Here is a 22,999-nt window from a genome sequence, read left to right on the forward strand (position 1 = left end):
AACCCATTTACATTTACTGTAATCACTTTAATATTAGAACTTAGAGCTGCCACCTTATTTTATGTTTTTCAATTTTCATACTTTCTTCTTGTTTCTTTTACCTACTTGCTATTACACATACATCAAATTTTTATCTGTTACTTAAAAGTTATACATTTTCATTCTGTTCTAGAGATTACACATGAGTAGTTTTGACTCAGTCATAGGTTATTTTCCTCTAGTAACATAGAATGCAGATCAGTAGCTGTGCCTCCCATTTAACAAAATAATAGCCATAGCATACTCTCCTCTGCCTTTCCTTCTCTCTTCAATTTTTTTGTATTTCAGGAGTTTTAGTTACCTATGTTTATAGGCATGCCTTTTACAAAGTAATTAGTTCCACCTCACTTACACTGCTTCCTAACTCTAATGGGATTTCAGTGCTATCCTGATGTTAATTCACCATTATCCTGGTGCTACTATTTTACCACATGGCACCAAAGGTTAAGTTAGTGGCCAGGGTGTCTAAACTTCAGAAGAATGGAATAAAGTGTCCCTGCTTTATTTGCAGATGCAGGTTTATCCAGGTCATATGTATAAGATTAAAGATTAATTAGATTGCTGTCTCTCATTCCTGGTTATAGACACTTTCTTGCTTCATACTCATTTTTTCCAAACACATCTGGAAACACCTGTTTTCTGTTTCTTAAGTGTTTCTTACAAGTTGTTTTGTTAATTGATGAATGAGACCCTGACACCTATCAAGTCTCCTTTTTTTTTTTTTTTTTTTTTTTCATTTTTGGCATCTTCAAAGTTGCATCCAGGAAAGGCAGCAAATAGCTTTTGTTAGTGTGTGATGTTGCACTACCCTGGCCATTTTGCCCCTACCTAATTCAGTCATTTTACCTTTATTTTTTTATTAATTCCATCATTCTGTTATCCTTCGGAATGTTTGATTTCTCTTATTCTAACTTCTGACAATAAATGTTGAATTTACTTTATTTGTTAAATGTTAATTTACTTAATTGTTCAAATATGAAAGCACTTAAAACTATGAATCCCTCTTTGTTTAGCTGTCTTTGGCAACATCTTTCAGCTTCAGTGTGCATTCTTTTTGTTGCCATCATTTTGCAAATAGTCTATATTTTTTTATTTTTATTGTTTTTATTTTCTCTTTTATTTAAATAATTGAGGAAACAGGTTTTAATTTATAACTTTTTATTATTAATCCAATGTTTCATTACATTGTGGTTAGATAATATTGTCTACAAATTTTGATTTTTGTTAAAAAGTGGTGCTTTTGTTATAGATTGATATGCATATTTGTGATAAAAGTAATATTGTGTTTTCTACCCTCTGTATCCTTGTCATTTTTCCTATTTAACCTAGTAAATTGAGACCCATATAGTAAAACTACACCTCATTATGTTCTGTGCCTAATAGCTTTGATTATCTATGTTAATGTTATGTTGAAAGCACATAAAATATGACTCAAAGGTTTTTTTGTGTTTAAGTATTCTTTGTTTGATGTTACTAATCTACTTTTGTTTGTAGTTGCTGGATAAACATACTTTTATATACATGTGTACTTTTGTCATGTAAATTTAATTGAAGTACTTTGTTTTATTGTAAATTTTGAAAATGTTATCTTGGAGTCTGCTCTTTTAATAAGAAACTTCAGCAATTTAAATTAATTGTTATAATTATCAAAGTTTAATTTATCTCATCTCATTTATGCTTTATGTTTCCTTTATATTTATTGATTTTTAGGAAGGATTATCTTCAAGTTTTAAAAAAATAATCTCTATTTCTTTTTTTTTTTTTTCAACGTTTATTCATTTTTAGGACAGAGAGAGACAGAGCATGAATGGGGGAGGGGCAGAGAGAGGGAGACACAGAATCGGAAACGGGCTCCAGGCTCTGAGCCATCAGCCCAGAGCCTGATGCGGGGCTCGAACTCACGGACCGCGAGATCGTGACCTGGCTGAAGTCGGACGCTTAACCGACTGTGCCACCCAGGCGCCCCAAATAATCTCTATTTCTATGATTTTCAAAGTTTTTCAAAGTGAAGAAGAAAACTACCCTTTGAGTGTTCTAAAACAATATAATTTTAATATTTTTGATACAGTATTGGTTTCTAAGACAAGATTGCTATTGAAATATAATTGTCACATTTTAAAAACTTACATATTTTCAATTAGCTTTATAATGATACATACAACAGATAGTTACACTCTTAGCTTACTTGGTTTCAACTCTTAGTCTCTTTACCTCAGAATTTCTCATTTCTCAGAGTATATCCTTAAGTAATTTATTAAGTATTTATGCAGGTATAGCTTTCATGAGCTTCCCATACTGAGAATGGAAAAAATCTAATTGTTATGACATAGAAATGATAATTAGTTAGGCTTAATATTTTGCTTCACAACATTTTTTTCCTGACAGTGTTGTAGGGCAGGCTTCACTATTTTGAGTTAGCATTGCATATTGTAAAGGAAAAGTGTAACACCAATCTGGCATTTGGATGCTTGTATTATTTTAGCCTTGTACTTTAAATTTTTATCATAATTTCTTAGAAATAGGCCTCTTTTCATTGATTTTTTTTCCTTTTAATCTGCTTTCTTTGTTTTATGTTTGTGTTTTGGTTTGGTTTTAGTTGATTAATATTTTCTTTAGTTCTGTTATTTTTTCTCTGTTGCTGCTTCTTTTCTAGAAACATTTTGTATTCTATATTAATTATCTTGTTCATATTTTCTTTTCTTTTTTTTTCTGTCTGAGGTTGTTCTCAAATGTGTTCTCTCATATCAATGATTCAGTTTTCTGTAGCATTAAATATGCTTTTTACTTCAAATTCCTTTATGCATTTTAGCATTTCTAACATGACTTAATTCTCTTACTACATTTTTGGTTTCCTTATTCTCCATCCATTCCTCATGGTTTTTCACTTTCTCTCCAGCCCAGTATTCTAGAGAGTTACCTTAAAATATTTTTACTTACGGGATACATCATTCTTCCAGTTTACGTACTTATTTGAGTTTTCAAGTTGATATTCTCTCTACCTGCACTTGAAATATTTAGTAATAGTATCAAGTTTGCCTTTTTCTCCTCTATTTATCTGGAAATGAGACAAAAGCCTTTCTGTATAGTCAGCAGCCATCTACTTCTTTAAATTAGGCATCCAGGGGCACTTGGGTGGCTCACTTGGTTAAGCGTCTGACTCTTGGTTTCAGCTCAGGTTATGATCTCACGGTTCCTGGGTTCAAGCCCCACATCAGGCCCCTTGCTGACAGTGCAGAGCCTGCTTGGGATTCTCTCCCTCTCCCTCTACCCCTCCCCCACTTGCTTGCATATACTCACATGCTGTCTTTCTCAAAATAAATAAATAACTTAAAAAAAATTATGCATCTCATTTCTAGTCCCATATCAAGAGGACATATCTGTGTGCCTTGTGCCTAGTTTCTGGTCTGGTTGCTATTTTCTGGCGGTCTATCATCTAATGTAGTTCTCTGAGTTTAGGTGAGATATTTCTAAATCTTGCCACTCAGTTTTCTAAGTTAAAGGAAAAAAAGATTATTCCCTGCTCTCAAAATGCTTACTTGACCACCTCTATCTATACTGCTCCACTTTGGAGCATGTATATGCAGTGTGCCACTCTTCAGCCACCTTCCTGCATTCTCTTCCTATTCTAGTAGTTGCTTTCTGAATGGATGTGGAATACTGAGAGAGTTGGCAAACCTTGTTTGAGGACGATTCCTGGGAAAGGCAGTAGAGGTTGCCCAACTTTCTCATTGGATGGACTCCGGATCTCCAGCAGTCATTGAGGATGGACAAACCATCTTCCTTCCTTTGGATGGAAGCTTGGATAAGTTTTTCTAAATTCAGCTTTGTGACTCTTTCATATTCTAGTACCAGATGTTTTTAGGTTTAGTGTCCATTTGAAGCTGTGAGTTTTTCTTTTGTTTAATGTATTTCACTGGAAATTTAGTGGGAAGAAGGAAGGCGCTGAATCAGAAACTGCTGGTCAGGAGACATTTAAACTCCTTGTCCAGTGTTTTCCTTCACATTCCTCCTCACAAGTCATGGGAGTCTTGAGGGAAAAATTGGAGTCTAAATATTGTACTATTTCACTTTATTTAAGGCACACAGAATGTATGAAAAATAATCTAGAGAAAGTTGTAAATGCATTAGGTAATAATATAAAGTTATCTTTATGGAATTTTCCATTATCATGTAGAGAAACTATAAAATACTTTATATAAAATAGTTTACTTAGTAGCCAACAGATATTTATTTAAAAAGAAACTGTAATTACATGCTTTCACCTACATCCATTTTCACCTACATCATTAATAACTAGTTTATGAATACCTACTCAGAGAGTGAGCTTGTTGGAGTAGCTCACCCTATGCTACATATGCTGCAATTAGTGTTATCATTCAAATTGGATTATTATACTATTCAATCACCCAACTTCAGCTAATTTTGCATCAGCTATTCCCTGAGAAAACACTTGTTAAAGTAAAGATAGGTACCATATGTAAAGCTTTGAGCAGAAATTATAAAAGAATATGGCATAGTTTCATTCTAATAGCACTCAAGTATAGGCAAAAACAGCTCTCATTCCTTCCTTTGTGGAGCCTACCCTGGCATAGATAAGACAGACTTCAATCAAATAATTACAAAGATAATTCTAAAAATTTTGATTCTGGTGCTGAAACCACACTTATGAAGTACTGTGCAAATATCACGTACTGTCTCACCCTTGTAAAATAAGAACAGAGAATATTGCTGTCATCTGATTATAAAATCTCTAGCACTAGAGATGCCTTAAAATCTTTGCTGCAAATATAGTATTTTCCACTTTTTAAAGAAAAATGTGGGGCGCCTGGGTGGCGCAGTCGGTTAAGCGTCCGACTTCAGCCAGGTCACGATCTCGCGGTCCGTGAGTTCGAGCCCCGCGTCAGGCTCTGGGCTGATGGCTCAGAGCCTGGAGCCTGTTTCCGATTCTGTGTCTCCCTCTCTCTCTGCCCCACCCCCGTTCATGCTCTGTCTCTCTCTGTCCCAAAAATAAATAAACGTTGAAAAAAAAAAAAAAAAAAAAAAAAAAAAAAAAAAAAAAAAAAAAAGAAAAATGTTTTCTGTTCTTACACAGGATAGGTAAAGAAAGTACAGAAGTTTAGTCTTACCATTTCTATTTCTGTATGAGGATGTTTCTATTTCTAGCACAATTATATTCAAATTATATTGATTCAGTGATATGGTTCATGCTCTGGATTCATCTTTTTGAAAGAAAGAAACAAAATATACACAGCAGGTACCCCTGCAGAATGTTATATAAGAGCTACTATTCTCTGTAGGACGCATATGTTTATTTGTGACTTCCATGGTATTCATGTTAAAAGATGACAGAAGAGATGAGATTGGTCTTGTAAGCTAAGACACTGATCTGCAATCCTTCACCTTTTCTTTTTACTGATACCCTCGCTTCCCAAGTGTTTTCTCCAAACCCAGATTCTCCGAAGCCCCCGAATTCCAACAGGTGTTTCAGGCTGGGTTTCTGTTAACCAGCCTTGTTGACTTCCTGTCCCTCCAGTCAGTCAGCCTGACCAGTCTCAGGCAGTGATGGACGAAGCCCTGGACCTGTCTTTTGGAAAGGTTATTAAGCGCATGGAGAGAGACCTGCTCAAGAATAAGGAAACACCGCTGTCCACCAACTGTGCTTCTTTTGTCAAGTCACTTCATCTCTTTGAAAAGCGGTTTTCTCTGCCTCTGTCCATGAAACGGAGGTATCTCGGTCTCATCCTGCCTATGTGCCAAAGTGGGGATAAGACAAACAGGCCAAAGCCTAAGGTCATGTGACCTGGCTATGGGAATAAAAGATTGATCAGGCCATCTCGGAGCAGGGTCCCTGTGATGTTTCTCTCAGAGTGACCTGGGAACTGCTCTCAGGAGGTCGTGTTTATTAGTCTCCCTACAGTGTTTTGAGAGTAGATTCTGTGTCATGTTCTTGTGTCCTCAGAGACTAGCCCAGCACATCATCTCATTAAGTAAATGCTAGTTGAATAATGAGAGAGCTGTTTCTTCCTAAGTTCCATGAATAATCACAGCAGCTGATTAAGCACCGTTTTTGTATTTCCTGTCAGAACACTCAGAGACTACCAGCAGTGATCCATGGTTTCCAGCTGGAGTAGTACTTTCTCAACTGGGAGGTCACAGTGATGACACAAGCCTCAGAGTTTCTGTGAAGATTAAATGAAAAGTGTATCCCAAAGCTGATTAGGTACCTGGTGAAAGGGGAAAGACAAGTAGGGAGAGTCAGACCTGAGATATTTTCCACTCCAGCACCTACTTCTACTGGGAACTTGAAGAAGCCACGTAACTTCTTTGAGCCTCCGAGCCTCTGACCCCATCTGAACAATGAGGTGGACAGTGCCTGTCCTCCTTCCCTTTTATTATTTACAACAATAAAACAGATAAGGGGTCCCACAAATGTAAGAAATTCAGTGGAAAGAACCGTGGACTAAAATGTACAAAGCCTGGCCTTGACACTGACTAGCTCTGCAGCTTGTGCTACTGACCACAGTTTTGTTTCCTGTATAAAAATGAAAGTTCAATTAGTTTGTTCTTCATGCTTTTCCTGTTAATAGAGATGGACTTGCAGAAATTCTCTTAATACACATACAGGCTTAAAATAATCACCTTTATAATTTTAGGCCTTGTGAATACTAAGAAAACATTGCACTGAAACTTTTGTCCATCTTCTGAATGATGTCTGAATTTACAGACTTCGTTCCGCTTTCCTGTATCGAAAGAATTCGACTGTACTCAGTAACAGTGCAAGCTTTAGTCAGTGTTCTCACTTTATTGGTAATGAGTTGTACTCTCTTCTGTCAATCTGTTTTGGTGAGATGGGAGGGTGGGGTAGCCAGAGATCAACCTGGCTGTTCACAGTTTTACCTGGGTTTGTCCTGCACACCAGTGGATTAAGCTAGCATATGCATTCATAAGAATAAAAATACTCACTTGAGACAAGAATTACTAGACTCTGCAACCATGACAACCATCTCCAGGCTCTCTCATTTCGTAAATGTCACACCTGTAGTATTTGCAAGGGCCTTGGACTTCTTCCCATCTAGCCTTGGGAAAATGAAAAATGTTCATTTTTCATATGGGAAGCGAGGCCCCAGGGAAGCAGTTTACTAGCGGTCACAACAATTTGAACAAAGAAAATCCAAAGTCCCAAAGTTGCATGCCATATACTTGGTTACCCTACGCGGAAGGGAGTTTAACCACTGAGAAAATAAAATCTGGCACTTCCCCATGGTTGCGGTGTTTGTCGTAAAATCTGCCCTTTTGATTTCTTGCTACTCTTCAAATAGAACCAGAGGTATTTGTTTTATTTCAGGTGTGACATTTTGTAGCTTTTAGCACTTTTAACTAAGAACTGGTGTTGGGGTAATTAAAAAAAAAAACTAGGTTCTTAAAATCACGCTTGTCTTAGTCTTGGATCACTGTGGAGGTCTTATTCTCTTGTAACCACTGTGCTAAAAGCTTTGCATGGGTTATCTCATTTAATCTTCCAATAAGAAGGTTATGACCTATGAGGAACTGCATTTTCCAGCTGAGGAAAATGAAGGTAAGAGAGGTTTGGTGATTTTCCAGCATCAGGTAGCTAGTTCATGGTAGGCCTGGGATGAATCCCAGCAGTCTAACTTAACTACTCTTCACGCTTGGCCACGGTAGAAAGATCAAGGAGTTGTTCTTGTCACTAACAATTGCAGATCCTTCAAAATCACCTAGACACATGGATTTCCTGGATTCCCATGTGTGCACACTGAAGTATAAGATCTCCGTGGAAAAGAATTCTGATAGCGTGAGGCATGTCTAATATCTAAGTATTTTGCTACTTCTGGTTTTTAGTTTATATTGGTGAGGGAGATTAGCACTAATATTTATTAGAAGGGGAAAGAGTTATCCTCGTAGCATAGCAGCTCTTCAATAAATGGATACTGAATTAATCCTATTTTCTAAGGAAAATGACACTGGATCAGGAACCAGAGATCTAAGTTCTTAGTTGTGGTTTTAACAGCAGTTCACGGCAACAATGTCAGTTTGTATCTACACCCCTTAGCTTTCCAAATCTTAAAGGGAGTCCAGAAATATAAGCATCGGTGATTCTGCAGTGGCATTGTTCACTGTAGGGCTCATAGCTGGAGTATCCACTGGAGTATCTGAGCGTTTGAGCTGGGCTGCCTGACACTGTCAGGTCCTGAGAGATTCATCCAGGCTAGGACTTTGGGTAAGCTCAGACCTCATGAGCAAGGTGGAAGGGAGTTGCCATGATTTTGGAGCAGCACTTGCTAGGCACGTTGTTGCTCTGAGCAACTCCTAAAAGTTGGTAGGTTGAGCATTGTGCCACTAGGTCTGTAGAGAGAAACTGAGAGAGCTAGGACTGCCTGTTTGGGGCCTCCTAAAAGAATGACTGCAGCACAGAGAATCCTTCCTCTTTAGAGACTGTTGGTGCACAGAAGCCCCTACGAACCAATAAGGATGAGAGGAGCAAGAGCCACATGGACAAGACTGCAGCAGTCTTCAGATCCGGAGATCAGATCTCCCCCCAAGACGGCGAGCAGTGACAGAGCTATAGCAGTGTAGACCTTAGGGACTTCAATATAACAGGAGACCCGAGGAAGGAGCATCCCTCTCCATCCTTCCCATATGCCCTACTAGCTGGGTGAAAACTAGGAAAATGCAGGTTACACACCAAAGAGAGCTGAGGTTTATGAGGTGTCGTGACCTCCAAGGTGCATGTTTCTATCCCTCCATCAACTGACTCGCTTTTTCTGGTAATAAAACCTTAGATGTATTTGATTATGGTAATATTAGACATTTACAGTCCTTCTGGTACAATTCTAAATCCAAAATGCTCTGAAAACTGTTTAAAATAATTTTGTGGGTTGGGGCACCTGGGTGGCTCAGTCGGTTAAGCATCGGACTTCGGCTCAGGTCATGATCTCACAGTTCGTGGGTTCGAGCCCTGCGTCGGGCTCTGTGCTGACAGCTCAGAGCCTGAAGTCTGTTTCAGATTCTGTGTCTCCCCCTCTCTCTGCCCTTCCCCTGTTCACGCTCTGTCTCTGTCTCAAAAATAAATAAACATTAAAAAAAATTTTTTTAAATAATTTTGTGGCAAGTTTAACTCATTTGGTAGTAAACCTGACTGAAACAGACAGGATGCTATTGTATACCACACTTAATGAGAAATACCTATGTTTGGTGGCAAAAATATTCGTGTATTTGATCACAGACTGCCTCCACAGACCAAGTTGTGAACAATATGCAGTTTATGGAAAATGCAGCTTACTGCCTTTCTGAAAGTGGGAGAATTCTGAATTCCAAAATCATCTGGCCTCGAGGATTTCAGAAAAAAAGACTTTCAACCCATGAATTGTTTGGGTCTGTTTGTTTTTTTTTTTTTTTTTTTCTAAATTTTGGTGCATTTCTTCATTCCTTAAATAAATAAATATTTCGTTTGTTCTTCTCACCCTTACAGAGAAAACGAAGTGGGGGGAGGGGAGAAGCAAAACAAATGTAAATGGTGGTTCTCATGCTGATAAACTGTAGCCAAAGCTTTTGGGGGTGTGGGTTCCTCAGTAGGAGTCGGTTTTCGGAGGAGTGAAATCTGGATCTCTACCTTTCCAGCAATCAAAAAAAAAAAAAAAAAAAAAAATCACCGATGTCGCTGTGGAACCGCGGCACCGTCGTCTACCGCCTCACAGCTGCCAGCCAGAGCGGTGTGGGAGCTGCTCGGCCTTCTGTGCGTGTGGCTCGCGGGACCATAGCGCCATCTTTCTTCCAGATTTGGAATCGGATCTTCACCCGGCCTCGGGCCGACTTGCCTGCTTGAACTGTGACATCCACAAGACTCTCCGCACCAAGACAATTCCTTGACACTCAGATCGGAAAGGAAGAGCTGCAAAGGGGGCTAGAAAATGTGTTTTCTTTTCTTTGGTCCCCGAGCAATTAAATTCGTAACCTAATCTGTTAGGGAACGTGGGCCATAAACCCTGTGTTTCGTTAGTTTGCACCTAGTGAGTCATTTTACACACCAGACATTTTAATTTACAACCTGCTGCATTGCAGCGCTTTTCTAGGCCTTCTGCTGTGTGATAAGGTATTCTTCTGGCCGCTGAGGCTTAAAAAATATAGATACACTCTCTTAGTTCAGATTTTTTTCTTTCTTTTCAATTTTCAGTTGCAAATCAAACATGCAGTTACAGAAGCAGAGATTCAAAAATTGAAGACCAAGGTAAGCACCATTAAATGGTGTTTGAATTGTGCTTTTGAAACTTTGGATGCTATGACTACATTCAACCCTGGGACTAAAGGATTTGTTCCTGTGCATTTGAAAGAGTACAGATGTGAGAGGTTCATTTCCACTGTTAGATAGGTAGACAAACCTGCCAGCGAGAACACCTACCCCGAGGGGGCAAGTGCCACCATACTCCCTCCGTGAAAAGAGCACAGTATTTTAAAAATACATATTTACATATTTGCACATATGTGGCCAGTTCCCTCTGAGATTTCCTCAAAGATTAAATATTGTTAAAGGTTCTAGCATCCGAATTACATTTGACCACTAATTATACTGTTATCTTCCAAGCTCTTAGGTTGTATCTCTCTTTATCTTAAGTAGGTTTAATCATTTATTTATTTTTAGCTTATTCATCAGAGACAATGTATTTTAATGTAACACTCTTTTTCATGGAAAAAAATTCCAGTTCTATTAATTAAATATTATGGAATTTAATACAATATGTGAATAATTGACTTGAGGTGCCAGATGCTCCTGGAAATTTTTAGACAAGTTTAGTTTGTATTATTTAAATTTGTGGGAAAAAAACAGTTCTTGATAAAGGGAGTATGTATTCTTAGTTTACATATGAAATAATACAAGATTCAAAAGGGCATGTTTAGTTGGTGAATTATAAGGTACTTGTAAATTACTAGAATTGTGCCTAATTTTATCAAATATGTCATTTCAAAGATTTAAAAATGTTTTTGAATTACTTTTAAAATAATATTCTTTATTGTTTTTATGGTCCTTTAAAAATTAAGACATGATTTCTCCCTCACCACTAATGATCTGTTTTCCTGTTCACGCTGAACACTTATTTTGTTTTTTCTATGTGTTTTAAATGGAGATGAATTAGCAGGGCTATTTTGGTTAAATGGTATTCTCAGCTAATAACTCTGTAGCTCCTTAGTCAAAACATGTCTATACATCATTCATGGTGTCAGCCAAGCTCTGTGAATAATCATTTTTAAATTAGTAGTGGTTGATAAATAAACAACTTGAATACAAAACATTGCTTAATAAAAGATGCAGTAAAAACCTAGTCCTATTTTAAATTGCTATTGTTTCTTAGCACAGAATGGAAGAATAGACTTTTTAAAAATTGTCGGTTATAATGAGGGGGAAAGATTTCCCCTGTGCATTGTAAGTGCTTTAACAAAGCTTATATGTTAGACCAAAAACATTTAATTTAGAAAATCCTATAAATAAGAAGTTTGTATTTTGTTCTTTATTATATTGGCATGTAATATTTATAATAGCTTATTTTACTATGACTCTTTATATCCATGTTGAAAATTGAATTCCTAATTTTGAAATATTTTTTTTATTTTTGACTTTGTAATCTGTTTTGTCAATGCATTTAGTTTAAAATATACATATATATACATATATATGTATTTGCTGAATGTGGTATGGTTTGGGGATGTCTTAGATTTTGAAAATTGTTAGTTGATAATAACTCCGCATCCTTTTGAATTTGAAAAGAAGCATGTGAAATAGGTGAAGCACTAGTTTAAAGGTCAGTTATTGTGAATAAATGACCTTTGACCCCTCACCTAACCGATCAGACTTGAATTTCTGTAGAAATAAGGGGGTTGGACTAGTTTACTATCTTATTCCTAAGAGTCCCTGGAAGCAGAAACACAGAAAGCTTCCTTTCTGTTTCATAGGAGGGATTTAAAATAATTCAGCAATAATTTATATTTTTACTTTCAGTATCTTTTATACTTTCATGCAAATTGTAGCTTATAAGGCTCTGGAAATTCAGAACACTGTCAGCAGAATAATGAGCTACAGACTATGTTCATGTCAACTGAAATAAAGGATGCCATCATATTATTAAAAGGGATAAAAACGAAGTGAAGATAACTAACATTTATCAGATTATGGCCAGGAGCGGTTCCAAGTATGGCGTTGTGTTACATCACAGTTCTGTCTTATAGGTAATATACTGGAGTCTTAGAGAACTTGAATTAGCTGCTTAAGGTTTAAAGGCCAACAATAATGGCAGAGCTGGGATTCAACTCTAGACTGAATGACTCCAGAGACATCCCCTCCCCTCATAACTATTAGGCCAAACTGTACTTCTGCCCTTCTCTCCTTCTCAGCATGCCTCTCCCCCTTTTGCTTTTTAGTTATTTTTTTTAATATGTAATTATATGAAGAAAAAAACTCTAAAAGAAAGTACACTGAAGTTCATCGGATAGAATCAGTCAGACTCTAAAACATTATTTATTTACTGTTCATAGAATTTCAAACCACATGGTATAATGGAAAGATCATGGGAGTTGAAATCAAATCCAGGCTGTATTATTTATCAGATGTGTGACCTTGGGCAAGCATTTCAATTTTCAAGGCTACCATTTTATAATTTCTGAAATGCTGCAAATACGACTTGCTCTTCTCATCTCAAGGTTCTAGATGATTAAGTATATATGACAGTAGAACTTAATTTAAAACATACTATAAAGACATGAAGGATTTTTGCTACAGAATACCCAGATTATCCTTATCTTGACATTTGCTTTCTCCAGCTGCAAGCAGCAGAAAATGAGAAAGTGAGGTGGGAACTAGAAAAAACCCAACTCCAACAGAATATAGAAGAAAATAAAGAGAGAATGTTGAAGCTGGAGAGTTACTGGATTGAGGCTCAGACGTTATGCCACACGGTGAACGAGCACCTCAAAGAGACTCAAAGCCAGTATCAGGCCTTGGAGAAGAAATACAACAAGGCAAAGAAATTGATCAAGGATTTTCAACAAAAGTAAGCAGCTTCTAATGACTAAAGAATAGATGTGTGCATCTAAAGAAGGCGTATATCCCATCATTTTGTAACATTTAGTAGAACAGAAAAAATAATCTTGGTTATCCCTTTAAGAAGCATAGTTAGAAAGCATAGTTTTGGAAATCACTTCTATGGTGTTTTCATGTAAGATAATATTTTGTTTATTTTACAGTTTTTTGGCAGTCGGTTATCTCTGGATTTCTTTTTGATAGTCATTCCTAGTAACTATGAAAACATTTAAATTTCTGTCCTTTTCGAAACAACTCTGTGACCAGGAAGCAAGAAGCCCAGTTGAAGTCACGCACACCCACCGTACATACAGAGAGAGCAGCAATTGGGCTTGATGAGGCTGCTTCTGTCTCTGTTAGAATCAGTAACTGCAGAATTTTCCCACTTCAGATGGTGTCAATACTGACTAGCAAGACCCCCTGCCCTGCCATTTTCTCTTTCTCAGCTGTCGAGAGAAAACACAAGGGCCTCAGTCCCCTGCAGAAGGAGAGTCCAGGCACTACACTCTGCTTTTGCATTTCAACAGCTCTTTCCACACTCACGCTGCTTTGCTTCCCTCTGTTGGATTTTGGTGTCATTTCAGGGAAATTTTTACGGAATTTTTTCATCAGTTTACTTCTGGCCAGTTAGAACAACAAAAAGCAGTGCCGGTACCCTTCCGCACGCCAAGCCTTAGAAGCTAAGTGTATGCATAAGATTCATAATGTCTCTGTCATTTCCTATCACAGAAAGAATGTTTTAATATTTAAAGGAGATTGCTATAAAATGTTTGTTAAAAAGGGAGAAATTACCCTTTGTGATCATGAATTCAGTACATCACTATTTTAACCCTTCTTGCCAAAAATATTATACCTAATTTTATTTCATGAACCAACCTTATAACAAGCATTGCCAAATTTTCAGGTTGTAGTCTAGGCTCTCAAAATGGAGATATTTTCTCCCTCTCCCTATATTATCCTCAGGTGTGTAGGCGACAGCTCCCCTCCTCCCCCTTGCGGTGTTTTTGACCCACCCAACCCTTCACCACTGTCATTCACAGAAGGAAAATTATAATTATCTTTTGTAAACTCTTACCATCCAGTTCTATCAGCTTACTAAGCATATGACTTTGTAAGTGTGGAATTATAACTACATGACGTGTAATTATCTCCACTAAACTTACCCAAGGTGGGTCATTAGTCCAGTAGCTTCTCTCTAGACCTGTCTGGGTGTTCTAGAGTCAGGAGTTACAAATGAAAATCACAGTAAGCAGATTCAAAGCATTTTTCCTTACTTTGAGTTCCATTAAAATATTTTATTTGCTTTCATTACTAGATGCCTTTTTTTTCTAACTATGATTGAGTTTTGCCTATTTAAATAGCTGTCCAGTTATTTATCCCACTGTGCCATTTATTGCTTCAAATAAGAATGTTCACGTTTCCTCATTTATTGGGTATCTGATGCAATCAGATCTTTTGTTTTCTTCTTAAGAGAACTTGATTTCATCAAAAGACAGGAAGCAGAAAGAAAGAAAATAGAAGATTTGGAAAAAGCTCATCTTGTGGAAGTTCAAGGTCTGCAAGTACGGGTGAGTTATGTGCTTGGGACTACTAAGGAATAGGATGGTTTTGATTAGTACTTGGAGAGGAGTGCTGGCTTAGAGTTTCATGGATGGATTTTTTTTTTTTCCTTAGATTAGAGATTTGGAAGCTGAGGTGTTCAGACTACTGAAGCAAAATGGGACTCAAGTTAACAATAACAACAACATCTTTGAGAGAAGAACATCTCTCGGTGAAGTCTCTAAAGGAGATACCATGGAGAACTTGGATGTCAAGCAGACATCTTGTCAAGATGGCCTAAGTCAAGGTTTGTTTAACCTACCACAAAAAATTGTTTTTAATGACTGTAAAATTTGGCTTTATATTCTTCTTTTTCCTTCCCAGAGATTTAAAAGTTGAAAAATCTTTTCTGCCATGGGAAAGAAAAAAAGGTTTATCAAAATAAGAACCTATTATTTCTCTCTTGTTTTATCAAAACTCAATGATTTCATGTAAGGAAATAACAAAATTGAAACTTAAGGCAAGCCAAGTGTTTTTAAGCCATCATAAAATTGATAGACTTAATAAACTACCTTAAAAAAATAAACTACCTTAAAATGATAGTTCTCCCCGTTGGGTGAAGCTATACTACTTATGTATTAATAAGTAAAGCTTACGATTTTTAAGTTATTAGAATGAAGATCTTTTTCCTAACATCAGAAGGCTGATTACCTACTTCTGGTACTTGGAATTCATTGAGTTAAGTTCTGTATCGTTTTATGCTTTTACCTTGGTGTCCTTATATACACTTCCCATTCTTTCCTGTCAAAGACCAAATAAGATCGAAACACTGGAAACGTTTTCTGTTGTAAATGTTTGTCTTGTTTTACATACCTACCATAAATCAGTCACTTACTTTCTTGCACAGACACACATCCATACGTAGGTTGTGTGTATATGAATGTGAATGAATGTTTTAATATTTGTGGTATATTTATAAATTAGAAAATGTATAAGAATTTATCAAGATAAATACACAGGAGTATATAACACCTTTGGTTTCATCTTTTCAAGTTTGTACCTAGTGGTCCTTGGAAAAAGCGAAAATAAAACAATGTTGTGAATTAGCATTGTCATCTTAGGACAGACAGCTTACAGTCAGTGATTTGCCATGCAGTAAAACTGTCACTAATGACCTATTTAATTCTTTGATGATCTTTCTCACATATTAAAATGTCTCCAACGAGACTTTCCTGATACACAAGTGCTCATTAACACAAGTTAATGAACTTTTAGAACTAAACTCGTAGCCATGAAAAATGAAAAGTGTTGGACATCTTCCTTCAGAGTGAGATCTAGAGATTTGAGACCAATTTACTGCATTTATATCTTTTTGCGAGGCTTTCCCTTGATAAAATATGACGTGCACACGATGCCTCTTGGGCAGCTCTAAGAGGAGTATTTGGCACCAGCATCACCGCTAACTGAAGACCTGTGTGTCTTCGGGAAGGTCACTCAGCGTCTCTGGGTTGGCTTTACTCTGTATAATATAAAAGTAGTAAAGCATCTTTTTTCTTCACACCAATATGTGTTTTGAGGTTATATGACTTAGTCCCTGAGGTGAATGAAAGCAAATTTATTAGAGCTTTTATAGGATTCTGGTTTTTGTATCTGGAACTCTATAAAGATTGATTTCTAAAGACAAATGCCAGAAAAAAATTAGTTTCTTTTTGAGTATTTTAATTAAATTGTAGTTTGTAGCAAACATGTATTTCTACTGTGGCATGCACCAAGTATGATCAGTAACCAGTAGCTTTCCAATGTCCAATTCATTTCTGTTCATTTCTTTCAATTCAGAAATCTGTATCTTCTCAAACATATAATTAATGTTATTTATTAAATTATGTGACTACAGAAGATAAACAAACTATACTATTAACACGCTGCTTTGGATCAAAACCTTATATTTCTTCTGAACCCTTTTCCTATTCTACACCCTCCATTTTGCCACATAATTATCAGTTTCCCTAGCAACACTGTCGGTTCACAGTGAGATGCAGAGACTACTAATTCTTACTGAAACCAATCCATGCTTGTGCGGTTGAGGTAGAATCAGTCATCTTAGACATTAGCAGCATACATATCAAGCGGCGCTCTTCCAGTTTTGCTGCCGAGGACAGTCAGTGATAAATCTCCTTGAATTTCAATTGCTTGATCACATAAACTAAAATGGCTTGGTCAGTAGCTAGATAGGAATGCTCTGGAAAGCACTTTTCTAAATTGATCCTTTGCGTCTGTTGCTAGGGAACGCTGAAGACCTAGAGGTTTGGAAAAGGAAGTAAACTGCGGACCTGACACAGGCCATTTGACATTTCAAGATCCACGCTCCCTCCCTAGCCCCCCCCCCCCCCACACCTTTCTGCAACAAGATAGGTACAGCCGTTGCCGTCAGTTCTGTTAGTTTCTGCCCCTTAAATACAGGGCCTTTTCTCCCCACTTCCTGTGGACTGTCCAGTTCTGACTTGCTTTCTGAGCACTGGAGTGTTTTATTGATAGGGTGAGTGCTTTAGCATATTTTTAGGCCTTGAGGCAGCTGAGTGAAGTAAAAGGATTATCATTTAAAGTCAATGAAAAATTATGTTAGAATGAAATAGTGAAAGAAGGAGAAAAGGAGAGAGTGAAGGAGGCATAAAGGGAGGAGGAGGAGGAAAGGAAGGACACATAAGCAGCCATTTCTTCACAGGACTCATATTCTTCCAGGAATGGGCTTCCCAAACGAGGAGGGATTAATTACGTGACTCTCAACATTGAAGTATTGTAAGTTTTTAGAGTGATAAAATCGTTTTCAGGCCATGCAGAAGTTTACCACAGTTACAGTTCTATTTGAGCACCATTTGTGTGCTTCTCTCTATAAACCAAGCCTATCCAAGTATCTCATTAAAATTTTGATAGAATATATATACAAATCCATAACTTAATATCCTCTAATATATTTTTCTTATCATAATACATAAAAGAAATAGAACAGTTCTTTTCACCAGGAGCCATGATAAATCCTTATTAAGGATTATTACTTAATTATTAAGAGTTATTAATTAGCACTTATTTATTAAATAAACGCATTATTTTTCTTGTGTTCTGAGACATTAAAAGTAATTATTTTGCCCTCCTGCCTTGTTTTATGTTAGTCATTTCTTTTTCTTTTTTTTAAGTTTATTTATTTTGAGGTGGTGTGGGGGGAGGCAGAGAGGGGGAGAGGGAGAGAGAGAGAGAGAGAGAGAGAGAGAGAGAGAGAGAGAGAATCCCAAGCAGGCTCCTTGCCATCAGCACAGAGCCAGATGTGGGGCTTGAACTCATGACCCATGAGATTATGACCTGAGCTGAAGTCAAGAGTCAGATGCCTAACCAACTGAGCCACCCAGGCACCTCTTGTATTTGTCATTTCTTAGTGCCTCAGTAGTGCTGGTCTATGTAAGAGTTCTCTACCGTGTATCCAAGGGCCCTTAGTGACTAGAAATGTCTGTGACTATCCAGGTTTTTAAGTCAGGATTAGAATAAGAGCAGAGAACAGTCATGTTAGAGAGATCTTGGTAGAAAAGGGTTGTAGTCCTAGTTTGGTTAAATTCCCTGGAGATCACTTAACTTCAGAAATTCCAGGATCCTTAAGATGAAACTGTTTTCATCTTCAAATATTTCAAAGGCTCTTTTGTGAAAGTTTATGCATATTCCATAGAGATAATGAAAGAAAGACTAAAACTAATTGATAAAAGTTACATATGAAGGCAGATTATGATTATCCTTCCTCGAGAGGTTAAAAGTAAGTTTGATACCTTTAGAAAAGTATTTTGAACCCAGAAAGCCTAGTGGCATACTGACTAGTAAGAAGAAAGATGGCTCCGGGGTAGAAAGAACAGTGTTTGTCCCTGCTAACTATACAACAAGGCATGTAACTTATAGGATAAAGGATGGAGAAGGTTAAGTATTTGGCATAGGACAAATACATACAAGATACATTTTAAGAGATGAGAAGGAGTTTGAAGAAAAGGGAAAAAATGAATAAAATTAGAATGACTCTTTTTTTCTGATTCATAGACTTTATGGTAAAGAATGAGACCTGATGTTAAAGGTATGCTACAGGGTATTCTTGGACTAAAAGTAGGCTTTGAATACCTGAAGAAGAATTCATACTTGTTTCTGTAAGCACCATGACCCATTGATACTTTGGAGACATAACAGGAACTGGGTCACTTATAGGTTTGTAAATGTAGTTCAAGTATCCCTGTGAATTTTGGGTATTACTACCAAATGCTTCTTCTTTCTCATACACACTTACTCAACCATTGGGCCACTAGAGAACACTGAATGTTATTTTCCCTAAAGTGTAAACATGGAAGATTATATAATAAAGCGTTTTATTCATAGTTCTTTAGTTACTTACCATTCCGTAGCTCTAGTAAGAACTGTGCCAGAAGTCTTTTTCTTCACATGGAAGAAATGGACTGAAGGTGCAAGATGGCAGATTGTAAGAAAGTCTAGAATTAATTACTGAAACCTGGGTGTCTTTAAAAAAAATTTCTCAGCTACTTTCCAGGTAATTTAAGTATGTCCTGGATAAAGGAGTATAAGGATATGAAAATAATACCTTCTCGCTTCCTCTCCTTTCCTTTACACTTTTTTCCACAAAATGGTTTGACTGTTGCAATAAAGCTCTAGATTTCCTAAAAGTACATCCCTAAGATGGTAGTCTGCACCTGAATCATGGACCCAGGACGCTTGGTCTGAAACCTAGGCCTTGTGGACATGTCAGTGGAACTCTGAGCCTGCTTAGATATTCAAGCCAGTCAATTCTCTGATCATCAGGCCCCACCCACATATATTTGCTTATTGTGAAACAGCGGTTAGCTTATTGGTTTGCATGGAATCTGATTTCTCTGAATTAAATCACTTCTTTGAAATTTACTCTGATTTAAATAAAGTCTTTATCAGGAAGAGCCAGGTAACCAGATGCCATTAAGACTATCTACCTTTTTTACCCATGTGTTTTTATCCTTATACTTCATTCATTCATATATTGTCTAGAAGTAACTTGGGGAGACACCTTTATATGACAGGATTGGATAAATTGATAGTGGCAAGATAAGAAAGAACAATAAGGGTGAGGAAAGAGTGGAACCAGAAATACTGCAAGTATTTATACCATGCTTATAGTATTTCTGAGGCAAGGCCTTTTACCTGGCTCTCAGCTTTCTAGTTGTCAGAAGGAAAGGGGGAAACCTTTGTTCATTACATCATTCACAGTGTTCCTAAGATAAAAAAACAAACCATCTGCTTAAGTGAAGTACAACTATTAGCACAAATAATACATGATTTGGAGCAAAAGAGATATTAATACTAATAACATCCTTAATTGGTGATTGTTATTAGGACATTTTCACACAGTGGCCTTCAACGTTAGACTAATGGCATCACACAAATATATAATGTAGTGTTGTGTAAAACTAATTTAAATTATTGGGGAGAGGATGAATAAGACATGACAGTACTTAGCTGTTAATCTAGTTTGGTGCTCAGGTGCTCTTTCATGTATATCAGACAAATTTAGTAACCATGTTTAAAACTTCTAGAATGTATTACTGAGAGAGAATGTTAAAAAAAATCTCACCCTATAATTGTTTTGGTTTCTTTTGGTTTTGTCAGTTTTGCTTTATATGTTTGAGATGGTGTTAGTAGGTACATACACTTTAGAATTGTCGTGTCTTCTTTGGCAGATTGACCTTTGATCTTCAGAGAATGTCTCTATTTTTGGTAATTCACTTTAATATCTACTTTGTCTTATATTTAAAGAGCTATATCAGCTGTCTTTTGGTTAGTGTTTGTATGGTATATCATTTTCTTCTACTGTGTACTTTCAGTATCTTTTGTAAACAGCATATAGTTGGGGTTTTTTTTTTTTTATTATAATTTCTCAATCTCTTTAAATTTTCCCAATTCTTTATTTTTAAGATGCATTTAGAAAGTTGTTATTTATTTACTTATATGTTGAGTTTAAATCTAAGCTCTTACTATTTGTTTGTAATCTAACAAAAACATCCTTGTTATTTTTATCTGCTTTCTTGCTTTCTTTTGGGTTAGTCAAGTGCGGATGTTTTTCTCCAATTTACTCTTTTCTTATATTAACTTTTCTTCTTTTTGTGGATACCTACAGATATAGTTTAGAATATTTGCAGAAGAACGTGTCCTGAATATTCATTAATATTTTTCCCATTCAACTGATTCTTTTTTTAATCCTCAGACTTTATTGGTATGATTAAAAACATTCTCTTAAATGATGACAGAATTTATGAACATGAAAGAATATTGGTGACTCTCCCTTATAACCAGTATTTTAAATTTGAATATTTGATATTTGCCAGCTGTATTGCTAGTCCTTCCTTATTTTATTAAAAACAATCCATTTATTGGTTCCATGTGAAGTCCTAACAATTATTTTTTAGGGGAATGAGTCCCTACTGCAATTGGATATAAAAAAAATATCTTTCATAACACCTGAAACTAATATAACACTGTATGTTAATTATACTAGAATTAAAAAAAAAAAAGTCTTCTGCAGTTGGAGTGTGACCTGCATTACTGAGTAAAGAGTTAATAAAATTCTTCAAAAAGTTGGGGTTTGGGGTTTTTAAATTCTTTTTATACACTACAGGTGTTGTAGTTCTTAAATGAGCTTTTAATAAATACTGAGTGGCAATAAGTTAGAGTTTATACACCTTGGCAAATGCCTAGGGTATGGTTTTCTATGTAACTAATGGATTACAGGTCTGTATATTTAACAAACAGTTAAGCTGTAGATGGGGTTAATATATTTTTATAAGACTTAAGCTGTGTAACACAGTTTTGTTCTGGAATAGAGTTCCTTTTCTACTCTAAGGTAAGCAGAGTAAACACCCACTAGCTGGCCAGGATTCTCATCATTAAACAAACAAACAAACACCCTACTTATTCACAGAGATAAATACTGAATCCAGAAATGTATTTTATATACATTTATATATAATGTATATATTTAGATATAATGTATATATTTAGATATAATGTATTTAGATATAATGTATATATTTAGATATAATGTATTTAGAGGAGAAACATACATAATCATCTTCTTAGATGAAGACATTTAATGAAGTTGAACATTTATTCATGATCAAAAGTTTATTAAACTAGAAATACAAAAGTTTTTTAAACTAGAACTTTCTTAACTTGATATGTGAAGCTAACAAGTCTATCAAGCATCAGATTAAGTGGTGAAATGTTAAAATCAAGAATTTCCTTTAAAAAAATTAAGAATACTGTTAACATTTCACTGCTTAATGTACTATGACCTCTTGTATTCAGTGTTGTCCTAGTAAGTACCAGACAAGCAAAAGAAGTAAAAGATATAAGGAATAAAAAGAAAGAAGCATAATTATTATTATTCACTGGTAATAAAATTGAATACATAAAAAATGTTCAAGAATGCAGATTTTTAGAATTAATAAGAGTTTAGCAGGATGGATGCCTCCAAGAATCATTATATATATCCGTTAATTCTAACAAACAGAAAATGTTATTTTTGTACAAGCCATTTAAAATAGCAACAAAAAGTATAAGGTAGCCGGTATAAATTTAGCAAAAGAAGCTCAAGACCCACGATAAGACATTCAAGAAGACCTATATAAATTGGAAGAGTTAGGAAACCTCAATATTGTAAACATGCCATAATGCCATATTAACCTATAGGTTTCATTCAGTTCTGTTGAGAATTTGAACAGGGCTTTGTTTTTGATGTTTGGAACTTGGCAAGTTTTTTTTTTTAATTTTTTTTAACATTTATTCATTCTTGAGAGAGAGAGAAACAGAGTGTGAGCAGGGGAGGGGCAGAGAGAGAGGGAGACACAGAATCCTAAGCAGGCTCCAGGCTCTGAGCTGTCAGCAAGGAGCCTGACGCAGGACTCGAACTCATGAACCGCAAGATCATGATCTGAGCTGCTTAACTGACTGAGGCACCCAGGCGCCCTGGTGAATTGTTTCTAAAATGTGTATGGAGGAAGAGCCTGGCCCAGAATAATCAGGATATACTTGAGGAAGGATAGTGTGAGGGAGCTTGTTCTCTCAGATGCTGAGATTCATTATAAAGTAAAAGTGATTAAGGTAGTGGTGTAGTCTCAGTAATTGACAAATAGATCAGTACAACAGAGTAGAGTCCAGAAACTGACCCATTCATGACAATTTGAGACTAATGTAGAACTGACACTGAAGAATAGTGGGGAAAGGATGGACTAATAAATGGTGCTGAGAATATCGACCATTTACATGGAA

At 36.3% G+C, this 22,999-nt stretch overlaps 1 protein-coding gene across 9 annotated transcripts in view; it reads left to right on the forward strand.

Moving 5' to 3' along the window:
• PPP1R9A (protein phosphatase 1 regulatory subunit 9A) overlaps positions 1-22,999 on the forward strand; it is a 366,748-nt gene that overhangs the window by 301,347 nt on the left and 42,402 nt on the right. For all 9 annotated transcript variants that reach the window (XM_047848722.1, XM_047848719.1, XM_047848720.1 and 6 more), the window contains 4 exons: positions 10,232-10,285; positions 12,868-13,097; positions 14,598-14,694; positions 14,801-14,972. In XM_047848722.1, coding sequence (XP_047704678.1) covers positions 10,232-10,285; positions 12,868-13,097; positions 14,598-14,694; positions 14,801-14,972 — 553 coding nt within the window. The remainder of the gene's footprint in view (positions 1-10,231; positions 10,286-12,867; positions 13,098-14,597; positions 14,695-14,800; positions 14,973-22,999) is intronic.

The sequence above is a fragment of the Prionailurus viverrinus genome, chromosome A2, assembly GCF_022837055.1.
Source record: "Prionailurus viverrinus isolate Anna chromosome A2, UM_Priviv_1.0, whole genome shotgun sequence".
NCBI classification, from domain to species: Eukaryota; Metazoa; Chordata; class Mammalia; order Carnivora; family Felidae; genus Prionailurus; species Prionailurus viverrinus.